Source organism: Anas platyrhynchos, chromosome 14 (genome assembly GCF_047663525.1).
Source record: "Anas platyrhynchos isolate ZD024472 breed Pekin duck chromosome 14, IASCAAS_PekinDuck_T2T, whole genome shotgun sequence".
Taxonomy (NCBI): Eukaryota; Metazoa; Chordata; class Aves; order Anseriformes; family Anatidae; genus Anas; species Anas platyrhynchos.
In genome coordinates this window covers 6,742,348-6,762,756 of record NC_092600.1, presented here as the reverse complement: position 1 = coordinate 6,762,756, position 20,409 = coordinate 6,742,348, and the positions used below count along the sequence as shown (strand labels likewise).

At 41.2% G+C, this 20,409-nt stretch overlaps 1 protein-coding gene across 6 annotated transcripts in view; it reads right to left on the bottom strand.

Annotated features, from left to right (window-relative positions):
- The window catches only part of GRIA1 (glutamate ionotropic receptor AMPA type subunit 1), a 190,462-nt gene that overhangs the window by 24,294 nt on the left and 145,759 nt on the right, over positions 1 to 20,409 (bottom strand). For all 6 annotated transcript variants that reach the window (XR_005269366.2, XM_072023203.1, XM_072023204.1 and 3 more), the window contains 4 exons: positions 17,870 to 17,974; positions 15,613 to 15,723; positions 14,452 to 14,658; positions 12,944 to 13,314 (listed from right to left, as the gene is read on the bottom strand). Coding sequence is in view for 5 of the 6 variants with exons in the window: in XM_072023203.1 (XP_071879304.1) it covers positions 12,944 to 13,314; positions 14,452 to 14,658; positions 15,613 to 15,723; positions 17,870 to 17,974 (794 nt within the window). In the remaining variant the exon portion in view is untranslated. The remainder of the gene's footprint in view (positions 1 to 12,943; positions 13,315 to 14,451; positions 14,659 to 15,612; positions 15,724 to 17,869; positions 17,975 to 20,409) is intronic.

Below are 20,409 nucleotides of genomic sequence, written 5' to 3'. Positions count from 1 at the left end.
AGTCTGTGAATAGCCATGGTCATGTGAACTTACTGTGGGGATATGGAACTGGGAACAGCTCTTGGTGCATTCATCACACACATGCTGCAAAACTGATTTGAATGAGCTACCATTTGTCATGAACTTGGAGTGATTTTAAGGCATGTTTCTCTGTCCATGCTGTATTATTAATTTTTCTTGCACTTGTTACCTTATGTTTACTCATTACTGAATCCAACCACCTGGTACAAGAGTCTGGAGTCCCAACTGCAATGCTGGGCTTTAACACTGAGTGTTCAGAGAGCACTTATAAACAGCACTACAAATCAACTATTCCTTCCTGAGCTCCCATAACAACTTCTCTGCAAAGGTAATAGCTGAAAATTTTAATTCTCTGTGAGTAACTTTAACCATTGAGATTGGGTAAGGCAGCTGAAGGTTCACAGGTACTGGGAATCCCATGCTGTATCTCTCCTGTTTATCTTTTTATAATTTCTAACAACAACAACAAAAAATCTTGAGAGCTCCTTAACTTTTCTGTGTGGGCTGGAGATCTGCCCGTCCTCGTGCTTTAATGCAAACCATGCCAGCTCATCTGACCCCCAAAACCAACATGCTGGAAGGAAGAAATATAGATTGCAGAATCTCAGCTGAAGCCATTTTACAAAGGGGCCTTAAGGTCACTTGCTGGGTAAATATTGCAATAACTGAACATATTGCCTGCAAATACGCAGAATATTCAAACAGGAGCATATATCCATATAAGGCCTTAATTACAAATCACAGTTTATTTATTGTTTCTTTCCATCTAAGCTAATGGTCTTGGACCATTTCATCTCTTTGTTTGCATACTGCATTGGCATTTTTTCTGCAACTTCCTTTTAAATGGGCAAAACCTCTTTCTAAAATTAGTATTCCTGCTTAGACAGAAAAGTATCTTGCCATTTGTGGTTCTCCAGTTATCAGAGCTAGGACAGCTGCAAAGTATCAGCATGACTACAAAGAGCAGCTACGTGCTGTTTTCAAGAGGTTCACTTAGCATTTTGACAGGCGAGAGGTACCTAGCGACCTAAGCAGAGGACTAGCAGCCAAGGGCTCTTCTTCTGTTCCTTGGGAAGCCCTCACACTATATGAGATCCAGAGTAGCTCATTTCATGTCTCTAATTCAGTTTCCAGCTGTGGAAGAAGAGGATGAATCACATTTATGAACTTCACCTGGGTGGGTGGTCTGAAGCATTGGTCACCAGGTGGAATTTGGCTCTGACATTCTTCTGTGCCCATTTCTCCTTCCTGAAACACTCAGTCCCAGCACACAGACGCAGCACTAGGTGGGCCAGCTAAGCAGCAGCTAATTTACAGGCTCAAGAACAGTCTGCAGGTTGTGCCCTCCTATGGCCTTCAATGGCTGAGCAACACAGCCTGCTGAAACTCAACCATCAAAACTCACCTGCTCAACCAGCAAAGTAAGGTGCTGGAAGCACTACACGTCACACAAGCATGGACTGAAATGGGCAAGCAGTTCCCCTAGACTTGAGCAGGCCCCACGTACTACAAAAACACTCCCACAAAGCAGAACTGCAGAACTGAGCTGTGTTCTTTGCTTGAGGGAGCTGCCATCCCTGAGCAGTCAGAACCGGCTGCTGAGTTGAGATCCCTATCCCCAAAACTGCAGGAGAATGCACCCAATTCTTCCAGAAGGCTGCTAAAAAAAGTATAGGAAAGAGCTAGAACAGAGGGATGAGGTGAAACACTGCGAAAATATAGGAGTAGGTTGAAAGGCAGAACGGATAGACCCAAAGAAATACACGGTGATCCTCTTAAGTATCGGCACAATGTGCCTCGCCACGTTGCAAACCAGGGTAGTTTAAGGGATGAATGTTTAGACAGAAGCTTGCTGAGAAACATGTAGTTACTTTGGGCTGCTCGGCAGCTCTGGTGAAAGGCAAAGTCATCCCTGTTTGCAGTTTTGCCAGCTTTTGCTACAAGGAAAAAGCAACTTTCATCATGCCTTTGAGCAAAAATTTCACTGTAAAAAAGGCTCTTCACGTATTTTTCTCACTTTGGTGACATATGTTAGCTTTGCTGAGAAAAATTCACAAGGTGACAAGCATAAAATTTTGTCAGAAGCACTCACTGGAGTGCCCCAGGAGATTCATTACTAAGGAACTTCCTCAACCTCAGGTGGCCCTGATTTTAACAGCAGCCATCCTTCTTTTTAAACAATGGCCTATCATGCACATGCCCTTTGCTGTGTTTCTAGATTTCATGTGCCCTCCCTCAGCTTCTTCTACAAAGTCCGCTTGATGAAAAGGTTGTTTTCTTTTTTTCTTACAAAGATTTAATATTTTGGATTATATATTACCGTTCCTCATTTTTCCAAGATCTTTCTTTAGTCATCTATATGTGCTCACAGTTTAGAGCTCCATTCCTGAGACTTCTGGCCAATGTTACTTTTTTTCTTTTTTTTTTTTTTTTGGTCTGTCTTTGGCTCAGATTTCCCAGTCTGAGAAGAGAAAGACCTTTTCTCCAAGGAGAGTATTTTCTGCAGTGGAAGGTTTCAGTCTGAGCAATATTCCCAAGTATTTCCTTCCTTTTCTCTCTCTTAATTTATGACTTAAAATGTGATACCTGGCTAGGATAGTAGATGAGAAATTTTCTCAATTTTCAAAGTTGAGCCTTTCTTTTTTTTCTACAAGGGCATACCATAGTCCTTGTAGAAGTGGTAGGGAATGAGTATGGTCTCTCTTCCCAGCCAGTGCCTTTTGGGAGAGCCTTATGAGCACAGGAATACCTGTCTTTTAATGTTAAAACTCCCACACTAAGAAGGGAAGAAATGCTCACTGTTTCTGCTGGCTCTCTTTTACCTGCTAACAACCATTTGGTGATTTTTTTTTTTTTTTCCAAAAGCTTCAGAAACACTGCTGAGATGAAAAGATGGCCCCTGCCTTAGTCTGCCTCTCTGCAGCTTAAGATCTTACTTCTTATGAGAGCTTCAAGAAACAAGAGAGGAGAAAATTATTCCTATGGGAGAGCATTCCAGGTGCTCGACTCCTGCACCTGAGCCCTTGTGGCCCCCTCTTCGTGTCTCACATGTACCCACACTGTGCAGGATATGTGCAAGAACAGCGATTCTTGATGCTTTTCCTTTCACCAGATGAGGACTTCTCTTCCTCTCTGCTCCTCTGTTCACATATTTGCCTCCTATTACCTCTCATCATCAGACTTCACTAGGAGAATTCATTAGTGTATATAACATGCTCTGAGTTTGTTCAAATAACGGTGATGTTACACTTTTTCACTTTTATAGACTCTTTTATCTGAAGATCAAAGTAGTTAGTTATCATTACCATGACCGGATTATTGCTGCTTAGCCTTTGGATCTAAGGGTAAGCGGCAACTCTTCTGCGTAGGCATTAATGAGAACTACTGGATGGTTTCATTAAATTGATTGAATGCCTTAAAGTATGTTAATGCTTACAGAAAGAGGTGCATACACATGCTGTATGCTTCCTTCCTTTCTACCTGATGGTTTGAGTTAGGTGACACCTGGCTGTCACTCAGTTTCTTTGGTCCACGTGAAAACAGAAGAAAGACCATCACGGAGGATCTCAGAGGTGCCTCCTTCAACCCCAGACTCTGTCCAAGCACAGAAAATTTTTCGTCCCTATTTTTCAGCATGACCCACATATCCCCAGCACATCCTGGTTGTGCCACACTGGCGTCTCAGATGGCAGAGTAGTCCCAATGAGACATTTAGTATCTCATCACTCCAAACAGCACAATCTCATCTCAAGATCTTGACCTGCCAGTGCATTCATTGATCCCTAGAGAAGACAAAGCAATTTAGGCTTATTCCAAGCAGGCCAGTTGTGAAAATGTTAATGACTAAGAAACCTTTGTGCTGGACCAGAACAAACTCAAAATACCCTGGTGAGATATTTGCTTGGCTGGAGCTTTTGCCTGAAACAGAGAAAATAACAGAATGAAGGAAGATGAGAGAATGAGGTGGGGGAACTCTTTGTGTAACCCGCTTTGCTCTACAAAGCCCAGATACCTTAGCATCAGGAGCAAGACCTTCTGAGAGGAAACTTCACTGATAGAAAGCAAAGCAGCAGCTTTCACAGAGGGATGCTTTTGAATTTTTCTTAATATTTAAATTGCATATGTACTCAAACAGTTTGTGAACCCAGAGACTGTGTTGTTGCTGGTCTGTTTGCATGTAGGTAAATTTTCAGAATAGGTCTATTTGTTTTAAACTCTTCCCATCTTTACCATTCACCTCCATCCTGGCATGCAGCACTCCCAGCCTCAGCAGGGAGCTCCTCTAAAACATTATTGTCCTCTCCTGAGAAAATTTGTTCAACAAATGAGCAAAAAGTATTTTATAGAATATTTCCATCCAGGTTAACTCCAAGTGGTTTTAATCAAACCTTAATTCTCCTTTCTACTTCTGTCTCTTTTTAATTTGGAAATTATACTGCTTTTTCCAATTACTGAGCTTCATCAAGCCCTTCACAATGAACAAAAAAGCACCTCTTTTGTACTTCTATAAATTTGTCCTTGCTTGCTCACTGTTTGGGAAGTTGCAGTGAACATGGTTTGCTGTATATACACATTCCTGAACTTATTGTAAAAAGGGTATGTGGTGCTTCCCTAGTAATGAGGATAGGTGGTTGGGATGAAATCTGGGACAAAAGCAAAACTAGTATAAAAATCCTAAATGCCAGTGGAATAAGGTAAGTACTCTGAGCCTTCCAGTTGAAGGCCAAGAAGTTTTAGCCAGCTCCAGGGAGTTAATCCAGCAAAGAGCAGCTGTAGATGCTCTGTGTGGTGTGAGCCAGAACAATTTCAGTTGAGGAGCACAATGCTCATTTGACTGTATCCAGACAGTGTGCAGATGATATCTTAGCGCTGACAAAAGTTATGTACAGCATATGGATGAGTTATTTAAACTCATCACAGGGCTTCCCTGTGAAAACACACTCAGGGCTTCCTATCTTAGCTACAATATTTTTCCCAAGTGCCAACATTAAAGCAGGGTGTTACAGGCTTTGCAAAGGACACCACTTCAGGGAGATGGAGGTCATTGAGCTTCTCACAATCCCTATCCTTTCACAAAAACACTTGGCAATCTACCTAGCTACGAGGAAGACGCAACCATGCTCAGTCTTGACTGCAGCTTGGAGAATGTCAGGCCCCAGCTGAGCGGACTGCTCGGGGATAACAGATTATGAAGAGGGAAGAAAATGAAAAGAGAAAGTGTGTTTCTGTTATTGATTGAAAATCAGCAAGTGGGAGCACAGCATAATAGGAGTCCTTGGAGGCTCTGAGGGTCTCCTGCTGGAGTCATGGAGAAGGCTACGAATCTCAAGCACCCATATAAATGACAGCACCACTCATGATCCTGAGTCAGTACACAGCACTTGACACACAAGTAGCACATGGTATTTCCACATCAGAGATGTTCTAATAACATTTTCCAATAGATTGAAAAAAATGCCAGTGCACTTGTTTCCCCACTATTTTTTCTTTTGTTCGCAGTAGAAAATATCGGAAACATTTATTTAGTCCTAAAAAAAGAGATGGCAAATTCATTTTTAGCTTAATAAGTCTGCTTTTGAGTCAAGTGTTTGACTTTTCATTTCAAATACAGCTGGTGGAAAGATTAGTAGATCTGTCACTCACTGAGGAGACTTTCAGCAATTTTCTTGCTGTCCCCCAGCAACTTCAATGGCAGAAGCTTGAAGCGAGAGTCATGCAAGAGCAACTAGATGTGTCTGAGAGTGAGACCATCCCAAGGTACTGCCGTACAGATCATTGGAGAAAACATTCATTTCCTCTGCTGCATTTAGAAATTCTCAGATGGCAGAGCGTGGAAATCCGAGAGATTCATTTTTTCTTTTACAGATGAAATTGCATTTTACCAACAATATTCTGTTACTTAAGCATTTCTTTCTTCTGAGACCTCTGTATCCTTCAGCATTTTCCCAAATGAAATAGAGGATAGGAAGGATGACTATTTTGAAAGAATTTCCATTTTCCCCTGGCTGCCACATTTTGGTTGCCATGGAATTGCGCAAGCTCCGAAGGGGCCTGTTTAGATAGATATTGTGCAATTTGTCAAGCTGCTCCTCCGGTGAGTCACTTTCCCTGGTTAAAGGCATTTCAGAAATAAGTGTGGTCATCAGTTCTGGTGATTTGCAAATACTGTTCTTACCCTGTGACCTGAATTTCCTCTCCCTGGACATAATTAACTCTGCCAGGTAGAGATAATTGCAAAATCATTTGGTACACTTTTAAAAGAAAAGAAGGCTTCTCCAGAAATTGAAACCCTAATTTTTTACTTTTATTCTTAAAGTCCAACAATAGCCCACCAGTTCGAGCAAACTATCAAAAATAAATGGTCCTGAGCTTTGTCCCCATGAACAAGCCTCCACGTCTTCCAGATTCACCCCACATTGGGGCAGGAATAGGAGGGATGCTAAATCAACCTTGTCCCCAGGGCAGCCCCAGCATGAGCTGCAAATTGCTTGTGCTCCCCAAGGAAAGGACAAACCGCCTCTTCCTTCTTTGAAAAATGTACCCTTTGCTTTGAGACTGCACAGTGAATCCAACTGGCGGTGAGCAACCTGGTTTGTAGAAGCAAGCAATAAAATCATCATCTCCCATGTCTCCAGAGAGGCTTTAGCAAGCTCTGCCACTGACCTCTGCTCCTACTGACGCTGCCTGCCTGCCGGGAATGGTACCAGCAATGCTCACCTCCTCCTTTTTCTGCCCACATAGGCTCACATCTGAAAAACTGTCAGCCCCTAGACCTTCCCATGTTAAATGTGGAAGGCAAAATAAATTGAAAACAAACAAACAAACAAACAAACAAAAAAAAACCCCTTCCTGGATGCTTATAGGATTCCTGTTTTGGGAGAGTGCACAGCTCTCCAGGGACTCTCTCCAGGACATGTAACATCTTGTTTGAGGTTATAATGGGTACTGCAAAGATGGCAGCAGAAGTGTACATCAAGACCAAAACGGCAGGCAGATGCTTGGGGTGTCAGGGAAGATGCCTACTGAATCTGAAAAGCGCTGCCAAATAAACACACAGACCTGATCTTCATTTCAGGGAGGAATTAAAATCCTTCTAATTGCTAAATGCCCTTGGTTCTAATTTCCCTAATTCTCATTTTTAACAAAATAACTACACTGCAAAAGTTAGTTAACAAAGAGCAGAACAGAAATAACTCCCTTGAAACAATCCAAATGAAACCTCTCACCAAAAAAAGAAAAGACTATTTGTCCTAACCAATTTCTGATTTAGATCTTCTCTAGAACTGAATAAAATCCTTCAGTACTAGGAACATCTTGATGAAATTTGAAAGTGCTGCTATTTTTCAAAATCTCCAGAGGATAGATTAGAAAAAAACATCAACAACTTGTAGTGCAATTTTACTGTTATTTCCACTAGTTCTGTGGCTGAAGTCTCCTGTGATTTTTTTCAATTGATCTAAAAAGAAATGTAAATAAACAGGAAAAATACCAGAGGAAAGTGTTCAGCATTAATTACAGGTACATAATAAATACTACATTTGCTCTTCCACAGACACCCCGCTATGACTGAGAGCACCAGAGTGCCTGCAGAAGAAGCTGCAGTGAAATGTAAGCCTGGCTGCACACTGCTATAGATCAGCCAGAGTGCAGTGTTTCCTTGTCACTAAAAACAAATAACGATGTCCACAAGATACGTATAAATAATAGATGGTATCTATTGACTGGATAGCAGCCAGCATTTGTATCTCTCCTTCCCACCCCCGAGCGCTCTCATTCATCACCCCTGCCAGCAGACAACCCTAAGCAGCACGTTCCCTCTGCACCCTGCGCCGGCTCCAGGTCTGGGCTCTGCAGACAGCTTAGGTCTCATTTCACTCTTATCTCCAGCCAGCTGAAGGGTGGATTGCATCCTGCACCTTGTCTCCTTGTGCACAGTAAACACCCACCTCGCAGGGATCAGCCAGCACAGAAATTCCTTCTGCTCCTCCATCCCTGCTAGTGCTCTCGAAATGCCCCCTTGCAAGGCTGGCTCACTCCCAGCCCCAGGCTGTGATGAAAGCTTCATTTTTATTTTCCTTTCCAACACAGGTTGACCAGGGTAACTCCAGCTCTGTTCTCAATATAATGAGCAATTACAACGAGCAATTTCAAGCAGGTATCGTGACATGACACCTTATTGTGTCATGACACAACTACACGTATCCCTTCTACTCGTGTTAGGTTGTGAGCTGAATCTAAAATACACACGCTTCATTCCCTCAGCACAATATAAAGAATGCTCTCATGAAGCCTTTTTATTTTTGGAAATGTCTGTTTAATTTTCGTCTAACGTGGCATGAAGGATGGCTCTATTTGCTGGGTGACACTGTGTGATATTTATCTTTCTGCCAAACTTCACTGGGGACAAGACTCCTTAGTCACTTGGTCAAAACCATGCACATTCTATCTCATGGTATCTTCAAAGGAAGAACAAATGCCTTTCCGGAAGATATATTTTAACCAAATGCATTTAACTTTAGTCAAACATAAGTTTTCTGAGTTAAAGAAAGGGTAAGTGGATTAAATTTGATAGTCTTTAATATACAGGAAGTCTCTTTTGGGCTCAAGCCATATGAAGCAAGGCATTTTGAGATAACAAAAAATAGAATATCAAGCTTGGAAGCAGAGAGCAGAAATACATATTTTGCTCACTGCTTTTTTTTTTTTTATCCATTTCACTACAATCAAATAATTCATTCTAGAGGAAATGATGGGGCAGGTGAAAAATTCAATGCCTCTTTCTGCTGCAGAGGAGGTCTGGAAGCTCAGATGTCACCCCAGTCTCCTCCTCGGTGGTCCCTGGTCTGTCCTGAGCGAGGAAGGGCAGCAGTGGACTGGATGTTAGTGAGGTCCCACTCTCTACAGCTGCTACGCACCAGGGTTATTTTAAGCTCTGAACACAATTTATCAAATTACATTTCTGAAAAATGGTACAATATGAGTCATATTTACTTCACATTTCTCTTGCTGCAGGCTCTTGCTATTGGCTGCAGGTTATTTATTACTTCTGACGCTTGCTCTGAGAATCTCCTTTCTGGGTCTGTATTTCACATTTAATGAGTGCTTTTGCAATTTCATGTCTGTTTTCTGAAGTTAAGGTGGCACTTCGCACAGCCTGATGGTTTATAGCCCGTTTCAGACTTCACTGATTTCTGCCTGCTACTGTATATGTGAAACCACTCACAACTCCAAAATGTTGCTTTTCTCCCATTCCGCTGTGTTTCAGTCAATACTTTGAAAACAAAGCTTTCTAAGGGCAATTACAGGGACCATCTCACCTCAAACAGGACAATTTACTTTGTGTTGTAATGACTGAACCACATCACTGGTCAAGTGCTGGTACAGAAGGGGGATCGCACACTCCAGTGGGAAACTTCAAAGAGTTCCCAGGCTCTTTTTGGACTCATTTGGGTGGATTCCTTCCCCGTGCTCACGTTGCAGCCTCCAAAGGCACAACACAGACTGCCATCAGCTGTGGCTGGGATCTTCCATAATAGGTCACAGCATGGGCTTTGTCATGCTCATTCAGACTACACTTAACATGAAAGCTTCAGAGCTTAAGGGACACCAGTCGACCTCTTCCCCAGAAACTTCACTCTGCAGAAGAGTCTGTGAGCACATAACCCACAGGTATGGTCTGTCTTGGCTATCCGCAGGTCATCAAATTCATAGTGTATTGTTGAAGTGTTTGGCAGTTTGTGATGAGCATACTTAAAAGGCTAATTAAAGTTCTGGCTAGTAAGTCTGTCCTTAAAAAGGACACAGTTTTCCTTCAAAAGCAAATTTTGGTGTCAGTGGGAGACTGAAGTTCCCTGGGGACTGGTCCGAGACTGAGAAATGCACTTTTACAGGAGCAAGGAGTTGCTGCAAACCTCACCACCTGCTGTGCTGAGCGATGTGTCTTGCGGTTTTGATCTTCCTTTTTTTTTTTTTTTTTTTTTTTTTTTTATGACAAATACATAGTGGCATATGCACTTGAAAAAAAATATGCTCTGCAAAAAAAACCTCCAGACAAATTTCCCCTACTCCTTCCCAAAACAAAACTGAAATAAACAAACCAAAACCTCTACAAAAACAAAATACACCCCTGCACTTGCTCCTTTCTGCTGGGGAGAGAATGACAGAACAGATGTATAACAGAAGCTATTTATGTTGATTAATACATTACTGGGGAGATGCTGAGAGATTATAGTGATAAGTTTAGAAGCAACCGTATAGGAAATATATTGGAATAGAGCAGATCTCCACCTGCCCACCAAGTCGTTCTACCAAGTACTCATTTCTAAGTGATGTGTCACAGAAATCCTGCACCAGGTTCTTGTGAAAAATACATGTGAAAGATGGAGCGCACTCGGAGCCTTTCTGTACAACAACATCCTACGGAAATTCTCACCCTCCTGCTTCCTCCTTGCTTTCACATTTCACAGAAATATTCCTCTCCACCTGCAACCATCACAAGGAGCAGTACTCAGAGTACAGGGAGTTATAATAATTCCCATACTTCGGTTTTCAAATTCTCTCTTCTTGCAAATATTTGTAGTCAGAAAGTGCTTTTCTGTTCCATGCTAAAGTATAGATTCCAATGACATTGGAATTTTCATTATCAAGACGATCAAATTAACAACATGAAAATAATAATGACACAATCATTTTCATTTCCAATTTCAAAGCAAAATAAAACACCACTTTGAAATGGTGATTCAAAGCATGTTGTTTAGCTAGAGCAAATGTTGTTATTTGGATCAAAATCACCCGAGATTTTTTATTAAAGATGTTTCAGAATTTGCTGTACCACAAAGCCTCAGCTTTTCACCTATACACACTCCTCTTTGGAGCTGAAACTAGCTACAGAAAACTCCCCAAAGGAAGACATTTTCTTTCCTAAATAAGAGGAATAATGATGACAAAAACAGCAATGAGAAAAAAAAATGGCAATAGCCTGATCCTAACACATGGGGCTATGTTACAAGACAGCAATAAAGTTGAAATTCCCTCTGCAGGGAAGACTTTCTGAGTGCTCCTGCTATACTCCTACTAATCAATGATCAGATGATAAAACATAATCATAAAAGCTGTCACTATCAAAATGCCCCGCAAGCTCTTATTTCCCTGCTACCACAAGCTCATTAATATTTGGATAAATTGGCATCCGATGGCCAACAAGCTGGTGCCTGGCCTCCCCCCGCCATCCCGTGGGAGCAGCGCTGAGCTGCACGCTGTTATCTCTGCTTGCTGACAGTTGTGCCTACTTCTCGTCCCCCGAGTTTTGATGCCATCTCAGCATCTGGGAAATTAACTCCTATCAACTGCATTCACCCGCAACACATCTCTCTGTTCAAATTTCCTTTGGAGAGAAGGAAAACAAAGCAGAAAAAAAAATGGAGGGGGGGAAAGAAAACAAAAGGTGTCTTTGCCATCTGCTTTTATCAGAACATCACTTCTGATGTCACCATGGCATGTGTATGCGGAAAATGCATATATTGCCTGTAGATTCATTCTTGTGACTGGCAGTACCTCTGTTTTCAGTCAAACCAAGCTAAAATTGTTCTTAGTCTGAACTGTGACAGGCAACTTTCCTGGTCCGATGAGGTTGCACGTAAACCTCAGGTGTGTGAGCGGTGCAGACATGCACTGTGCCTCAGAGACACGGGAGGAAGAATGAGAGCAATCGTTCAGTTTGGTGCTTGACCTGTCCCCATGCTCTCCCTCCAATCAATGCCCCAGCAGACCTCGTGGGAGTGACAGGTACATGTAATCTGCACACAAAGCCACAGCTTGGTATCCCTTGTCCAGTCTCACAAATCCTAAGTGCCTCTGCCCTTGATAAAACACAGTAAGTCTCAAAAGTGTTAGCCCAGGGTCAGCTGTGATCCTGCCTCATATGAATATACACATATCACAAGAAAAATCCCACAGCCATTCCAGACGTTATTTACTGGGTATACAACCTGGACAAATAAATAACAAAATTCTTCCAACTATTTAGTTCCTATGTTTTAAATTCTTTGTCTTATCTTTTTGCCTCTGTATGAACAAAGCATGAAGGTTGTGTGTATAATAGGTTTCTATAATGGACAAAATCTCTACCATAAAACTTGTGGGAAGAGAGCTCTCAAAAAGAAAGGAGGTATTTCCAAACCTTATTTACAAACAGATCTCTGTTTTTGTCTCTATCACAGATTTTCATCTTCTGCATTTCATGCATTTTTTCAGCCCCCTTATATTGTGCCATCATTTCCAAAGAAAATTACCTAAAACTAATCACAACAGTCTTTAATTAATACAGAGAATAAATGACTCCACCAGAAGCCCTTTTAGGAACCCTTTAGACTTTGGTCCTATTGAACGTTCAAGCAGCAGAACTATTGACTGCAATGGGAACCAAAAGGAAAACTGTACTTCTCTGACCTTTCTAAAGGCCAATAATACTTAAAGCCACACAGTGCGCTCCATAATGTTTGGCACAGACTTTATAACCTTTTACTGGGCACCTACTATATTATTTCTCCTTACTTTACTAGAATTTTATAGCTTCCCTAAAATGTTAGAATGACCTTTTTCTAATAGCAACACAATAAATGACTGACAAAAATTGATTGCAAATTGGTGGCTTTAGAAAATTGTGTTTGCATTTTTGTAAATTCCCTCAAGAGAACTCCCCAGCATAAATTTAGGATGATATTTTTTATGGTCCCAAGTTTGAGGTCCCAAGTTCACGACTGAGAGACCCGTGAACCCTTGGATCCGTTCTGAATCACAAACTGATTCTGAAGACTATACTATGGTTCAGGAAAGAAGGTCAAAGAACCTGTTCAGTTTCAAAGAATAAAGAAGGATTAAATCACGTGAACTAGAAGGAGGTTCACTGAAGGAGGTAACCCACCTTGGAGAAATATCACATCCTTGCTGCATGAAAGCTCCCAGGGAGAACCAGAGACTGTTGAATATCCCAAACTCATTCGTCTGATCATTGGCTGGCTGGTCCCGTCCTTCCTCAAATTCCTCTGTGTGCCACTCATAAGGGCTGAAGCGGCTCACCAAGAAGAGGACAACACTCACTCCAATGTAGGCAAAAACAATGCACATCCATATTTCGTAAGCCAACGGATCCAGAAAGGAAAACACTCCTGGTTTGGACTTCTGAGGTTTTTTTATCATGATAGAGATACCTAAACTCATAAATGGTTTGGAAAAGTCTATAACTTCTTCTCGAACCAGAGTGATGGTTAGTGGTGCCACAGCCACATCAGCTCTCTGAAAAGAAGAGAGAGAGAAGAAGAAAAGAGATTTACATTCTGGTGATAAAATATATCTACTAACACCAGCTTATTTGCCTTTGATCTCTGTTTAACCCCACTATCTGAGAAGGAATCAGACAAAACCAATTGCAAGATAAATGTTAAAAAGAAACAGCCCATAATATTGGTGGACTATTTCCATTTTGTCACTACTGATCACCAGCTCTGTTTTGAAATCGCAGTGTTTTCTTTTCCAGCCACCTAGCTCTTGTGTGATTTATCCACTGATGTCACAGACTGATGCAGATGACTTTTGCTAAAAGGGCCTTATCATCCAGACATCAAAAGAGGCAAGGAAAGGCCAATCACCTGAAAAAAAGATGCCAGGATGTTTACTTCCATCAGAAACTGCTTTTTGATTGCATAACTGATGCAGGAGAAGAGGAAAAAAGTTCCAGCGCCACTGATGTGCACTCTCCACTTATTTTATAATCAGTCTTGAAAATGGAAAGGGAAACACATTGAAATGGTCGTTGGCACATCCTATAGAGCTCCTGGCAGGGGACAGATCATCCTTCACTCTGGCATGGTGACACATAGACTTGTGCACTGATGCTCCCTACACCATCAAGGGTAAATCAGACCCCTCTGAAGAATTACTTGAAGCACCACAGATGAGAACTATTGGAGAGAATCAGGTTTAGAAGTGTAGGGTGCAGGGATATATCCGAGCAGGTGGAATGAGTGACTAGACAGAAAACGGTCAAGTCCTACTGTTCACCAGTCATATACCAAGTTTTTGAAGTCTTATCCTTCCTTTATCCTGCCATTATCATGCAAATATAAAATATAGTAAAATTTGGAGATTCCACCCATGAGAAAGCTTGACCTTTCAATACTTGTTCTTCCAGAAAAAAAAAAAGAAAATCTTCCTGGAACTGTTGAAAGAAAACATTTTGACATTTCCATGGGCATAAAATATGCTGTCCCACTCTAAATTAAAACATTTTCTTTGGACTGATTATTCGCATTATCAGAGCAGCAGTCCTTAAGATAGCACAGGCTGACAGAAGGCAGGGCTCCTTTTTACCCCAGGGCTTGAACGTGTTCTCAATGCAAGACCTAAAGACAGTGGATAAGGCGGGATACTCACCCCATACACGAGTTCTCCCACCATGCCATTCCACGTTTTGGTGTCGGGGTCCCGGGCTCCGTACTTCCCGTCTCTGACAATCTCCAGCCTGTAGTGGTAGCCAACATGCTTTGCAATCTCAGCAGCAAGCTCCACACAGTAGCCTTCATACCTCTCGTTGCCTTCAAACTGGTTGGCATTCTTCTTGAGCATGACGTATGGGTCTTCCTGGCACAGAGAAGACCAATATTGAGCCTCACTCCACCTTTCTAGAAATGCATCTCAGCGATTCAGACTAGAGCATTGTGGGCAGCTTCTGGCCCTAACTTTGTATTCCTGTACCAAAGGGCACAGTCAACATACAAAGGATTCATTTAGCAAGTACAAAGGGTGATTTTTATTTTGGCATTTTCTATTTTTTTATGCAGAAACTGTGTGCAGCTTCTGCAGTGATAGACCTGAGGGCAACAGAGAAGCTGAGGGGATTTGGGCAACAAATCTTTCATTGTAGTTGCGTAAGGGATATTTAGTGCATCGGAGCTGTGAATTTTTACAGGCATGTCTGCCTATGTGGGCACAGGCAGAAACTAATTTGCTGGACAGGAGAAAGCCCTAAAGATGTTTAACTCAGTTTGTGTATTGTGCCTTCTCTGAAGATTCACAGCAAACGTTCAACAAACAAGTTAGTAAAATTTCATCTGTTTCTGCAGGGTGAGTGTATACAATGACACACTACATGATACCATACATTACGGGGTACTTATTGTTCCTTCATGATTATAGTGGAGATTTGTTTTTAAAGCTATGATTCAGCCTCTCTGCACAATACAGCTTATCCTTCCAAAAATTACAGCCCACATTCTGTGGGCTAAACACAAAGCACAGGTATAATGTTCCTAATTTACCTATGCTGATGCCTCTACTATCTTGTCACAATCTTTTGTATTTTCTATACTTAAGCATGAGAGCTTTTTAATACCTATTTAATTAGCCACAGCAATTTTCAGATATCTTTATGGACCCGACAGGAAACAGTAAGTGCTGTTATTATTATTGTTATTATTGTTATTGCTATTATAAAAATGATACAGTACAAAGGAAGGCACGCGAGGGAGAAGAGGGAGTCAGCACATCAGGGAGATGAGGGAGAGGGGGAGATGGGCTAGAAGTCGCAGCACTTACTAGGATAGTTGTGACTATGTAAGTCCTGTTCTGGAGGCTCGTGGACTCATTGCCGGTTTGAGTATCTATGGCTGCTGGAACCAACTTTTCATCTTCATTCCAATAGCCAATCTGCCAAAGACAAAACCAAGACACCTCCTTGGTATCTCCTTGTAATATTAACCAAGATATGTTAACGGGATCATTTAAGCAGGGGCCTTTCTCTCTGCAAGTTCATACCCAGCCAGAGATGTCTTCTCCTTATTCTTAATCTCTTTTGCAGGGAGAACCAGGATTTCCTCTGTCCCACCATGCCTACAGCCTGAGAATAATGTACACAATATGCTATGGTAGCAGGGTGCTTGTAAACACATAAAAATAAATGGCACACAGTAGTAGGGGACTATTACTATTCCCTGCCCTACCCCTACTTCAAGAGGTCACAATTTTCCTTTGTGACTTCTTAAAAATTTTCTAATGGTGGATGTGCCTGCTGCCTGTCCGGATATAACAAGATGATAAAATGCCATCTTGCTGCTGAAAGCCTGTATGAACATAGGACTGTTCCTGTATGAACACATGATACTAAGTGGAAAGAACAAAACAAAACAGCAACAAAAAAACAATCCTAGACAATGCCAGAAGGTTTGGGATTACGTAATGTAATGTAATGGTTGTCATAGGAAGAATCTGCATGTTAAACTGGGATTATTAATAATTAAGGATTTGGGCTGATCTATCACTACCTGCAGGTAAAGCCGAATGCCGTCGGATATCAATGGGAAGATTGTTGTTAAGGTTCTCCTCTCCGAGGGCTTGATTTTGTAAGAGGTTTTCCATCACCTCATGTGTGTATGAAGTTTCCTGAGCTTAGGTCAAGTGAAAGGAATTTCTTATCCTACTAAACAGGAAAAGGTATGAACACAGGGTATGACCAGGAGCCTGCTGATGGCAGATTAGGGATCATAACTAGGGAAGAGGAGAAAAAATCTACACAGGCTTCTTGTCTCTCTTTGCTGCACAGAGAAAAGGAAAGGCGTGCGAGGAAAGATCTTCCAAAGCTCTTTCCTGGGGCAACATAAGTGCAGACATGTATGTTTGTTTTGCACTTTTAACCTGGTGGATCTAAGACACAGTGTGCATCCTGGCAGTCATGTACATGTCTACTAAACAAATACTATTTCTGTCACTAAATACAGAGCAAAATCAAGACATTTAACCATTTTATTTCTTCTCCTCTAGATTCTCTCCGGACTGCCAACATTTTTTCTGGAGCTCAGAGCCCAATACTGGACATAATACTACATTTGTCCTCTTATGAATACAAAGTAGAGGAGAAAGATCACTTTGCATGTCTTCAAAATTTTTTATTTTATTTCTTAATGGTGAATTTGAATTTTTTTTACATGACATTTCTGATTTGTGCTTGACTGGTAGTCATTGGCTACTCTCAGGTGTAAGTGTGAATAGGGGGGACTGTAAATGTAGGACTATCACTATTTGTAGTTTTTCCTAGCTTTAAACAAGTATTTTTTTTGGTGGGGGGGGGGGGGGTGTTGGTGGAGGGATTCCAGTGCAGAGGGATTCCAGTGAATGTTCCATTCCAAATTATTTAGCAGCTCTCCTTTATCCACGGAATAACACTGTTCTTCAGATAGATAATTTGTAAAGTGTGACAAAAGTGCTTAGAGTCAGATCGCCAAAAGCATCAGTGTTTCAAGGGCTTGATGCCCCTGAAAAAAAGTAAATTTTTTCAGTGTCTGATATAGAAAGGGACCAAGACCCCAGAACAGCAGAAAACTCTGCGGAACAATCAGGACATAGTGGTAAACATCTTGCCACTTTAAGGAGAGCAGAATTAGGGTTTCCCTGCACTGCTTAGGGCAGACAGGTTCTGCCTAGCTCTGTCTTGGCTCACTCCTTGGAAAAGAAAACTGGGAGAGTGAAAACAGACAGTCGTGTAGCTGGGCCTGAGCCAATGTGCCCTGCCAATAGCAAGACTGAGTGGGCCAAGCTTTCCTTTCCTGGAAATCCCTGCTCCACAGCTAAGATGCCCTTCTTACTCTTGATAACCCCTTCCATATGTTGTATTTTTCAGTAATACACCATGAGTTCCCCCTTGTGCTTGGCTTTCCTCATGCAGAGAGCTAAGAATGCACTCATGGTGACTCTACATGCAAGCTTCACGAGCAGAAGTGTCTGTTGAGACCTAACCACACCATAACTTGAACAGAAGGCTGGTGCCTGACACAGGATCTGAAGTCTCTTTCTTTGTTACCTTTCTGATCCCATCGTGTTTCATCTCAATCACATGGAGGGTGTAGTTGGTCCTGCGTCCCTTCTCATTAAACTGAACGTTGCCAGACAGTCCTTCGAAACGGACCTTAAAGACGTAAATATGAGAGAACAAATCGGTCAGCATCCCACAGGGTGGCGGTTCAGCAGCAGCAAGAAACAAGGGGAGGAAGGATGGACAATGCTGCCACATCCCTCAGATTCCTGCATAAGAGCTAGATCACGTGTGCGAGCCCATCATCTTTTGGGATGTGACAGTGAGCTAAATCAGCTCTGAACTCCTTAGGTTTTCTGTTTGTTTGTGTCATCTAAATCTAACCAGGAATCAGGACCTGGGAAAAAAACTTGTCAGTCCAAACCAGGAATTGCATTTGCAGGAAATATGAAGCTGTGGACACAGTTCCTAGCTGCTGCTTTTTAATAGAGAAGAGTCTATCAGTTAACAAGCAAATGCTATACCAGCCTAATAAAACTTAACAATTCAGTATTGTAAATGAGATTTGCATAGGAAGCTTTGAATCATAAATCTCTGCTGATGACACTGCCAAGCTGAAGAGCATTGCTCAGGCATCACATCCCACTTCCGTAATTTTTCCTCTCAGTGTGGGTATCTGACTTTTTGCAAAAGAGCAGGAATATGGGAAAAGGAGTGTGAATTTGCCTCTCTACAGAGGCCACGTGGAGGTGTACTCACACCACTGGAGTGGGAATGAAAGGTTTGTTCTCAGCCTTTTCACTAGCTTTGGACAAATCTGTAACCTCTGCAATTGAAAGCTTACCGTATGTAAAACGGGAACAGGTATTTGGCTGCCTATTAAAATGCCTTGAGAGCCTCAGAATAAAGATCGATGGTGAAGAAATGAGGATATATCACTATGGAGAAAAGCAGCTGCTAATCTGCTTAAACTGTGTTTGTTTTCCAGCTATTAGCACAAAGGTCTGTCATGAAAATGAACATCTGCCAGTATTTTCTGAAGCCGCTTCAAGTCAAGAGGTATACTTGATGACATTTGGAGAAACATGCTTTTCCCTCCTCACAAGAAACAACATGCCCATAAAAGATGGCTGTGCTGGAAAAACACCATTGTCTTCAACACTCCCACGCATGAAGCTCAGGCCAGAGCTCATGCTTTGTGGTTGGATATGCAGTAAAAGGCAGATGTACTAAAGGCAATTCCTTCTGTCTGTAGGAATGAAATCTTAATCCTGTGGTGTCTGTGTAACACCAAGACAGCAAAAGGGATCTCTTTTCTGTCATTTACCATCCTAAGACCCCTCTCAGGGCTCCTTTTTTACCTTGCTTTATTGACTAAAACTGTTCTGTCTTTAGCTAGATGTAGCTGTCTGTCATTAATACAAATTTTTATTCTTTTTTTTTTTTTTTTTTTTTTTTTTTTTGTACAGTGAAAATACTCTGCCCCCTGAATCATTACAAAATACAGTGAGGAATGATTTCAACACTTCTAAGTACCAGTAAAATCAACTGGAGACATTGAGAATGTAAACACATTTGTGAACAAGACATGGGCATGTGGTTCTCTGCTTGGAGAGCTAGAAGAGAAGGATGCTGCAGTGACCTCTGGTCTATGGGGCTAGGCAGCATTTAGGGACCACCGACCTGCTTGCTAGACTTGGTTATTAAAAAACATTATGATAAATTTTCACAGATATTTTTGTTAATCTTGCTGAAGTACAACTGGGACCTCAGTCTTTTCAAAGTATAACTGAACACTCAATGTATTGGCTTAAAGTAATATTCCGTGAGCATTTCCTGAAAAAAAAAAAAAAAAAGTCTTATTTCCTGTTAATAAAAGCATACCTTTTGCTAAAATGTGTTAGATTTCTGTATTTGAAAATTGCAGAATGTTTCAAATTGCTTTTTATTTTTGGTCCTGCCATCCATGACTCCTTCCTACACTAAACAAGAATGAGGCAATTCAAGAGCTTATTCAAGGCATTTGAGTAGAAATAAGTAGAGAAACTTTTTTCTTTTAAAAAGAGCATAATGTTTTAGGCATTAGAAAATGGAAGGTGAAGAGAAAGAACACTGTGAATATCAGTAAGAATTGCTGTAATTGTGAGTCTTTACAGAAAAGATAACTCAAACCTTCAATCTAATCATAAGTTCTTTCCATTTGCCTCTTTCTATAATGGAGTTATTGCTACAGCATTAAATGCTGGATGATTATTAAATTCATACTTAAAATTTCCCTTGGAGATTCCTTCCTTCACTGAATGTTTCATAACCTTTTATTTTGACCATCACAACTAAACTGGTCAAACTTTTGGAAAATTATAATTTTTCAATGGTAAAGAAACAATGTTGGGAAATCTCTGTTCATGTTCTTTGCTCAAAATCACCGCAGTTGAAAAATTAAGAGTTTTGAAATTGATTGAATGAAGAGATGAAGAAACTTCAGAGGAGATTTTCAGGCACACACACAAAATTGTATTTTCTAGCCAAGACTAATTTTGATATCCTATTCTCATAAATTCAATAAAGGAAAATGCTTGAGAGCCCAT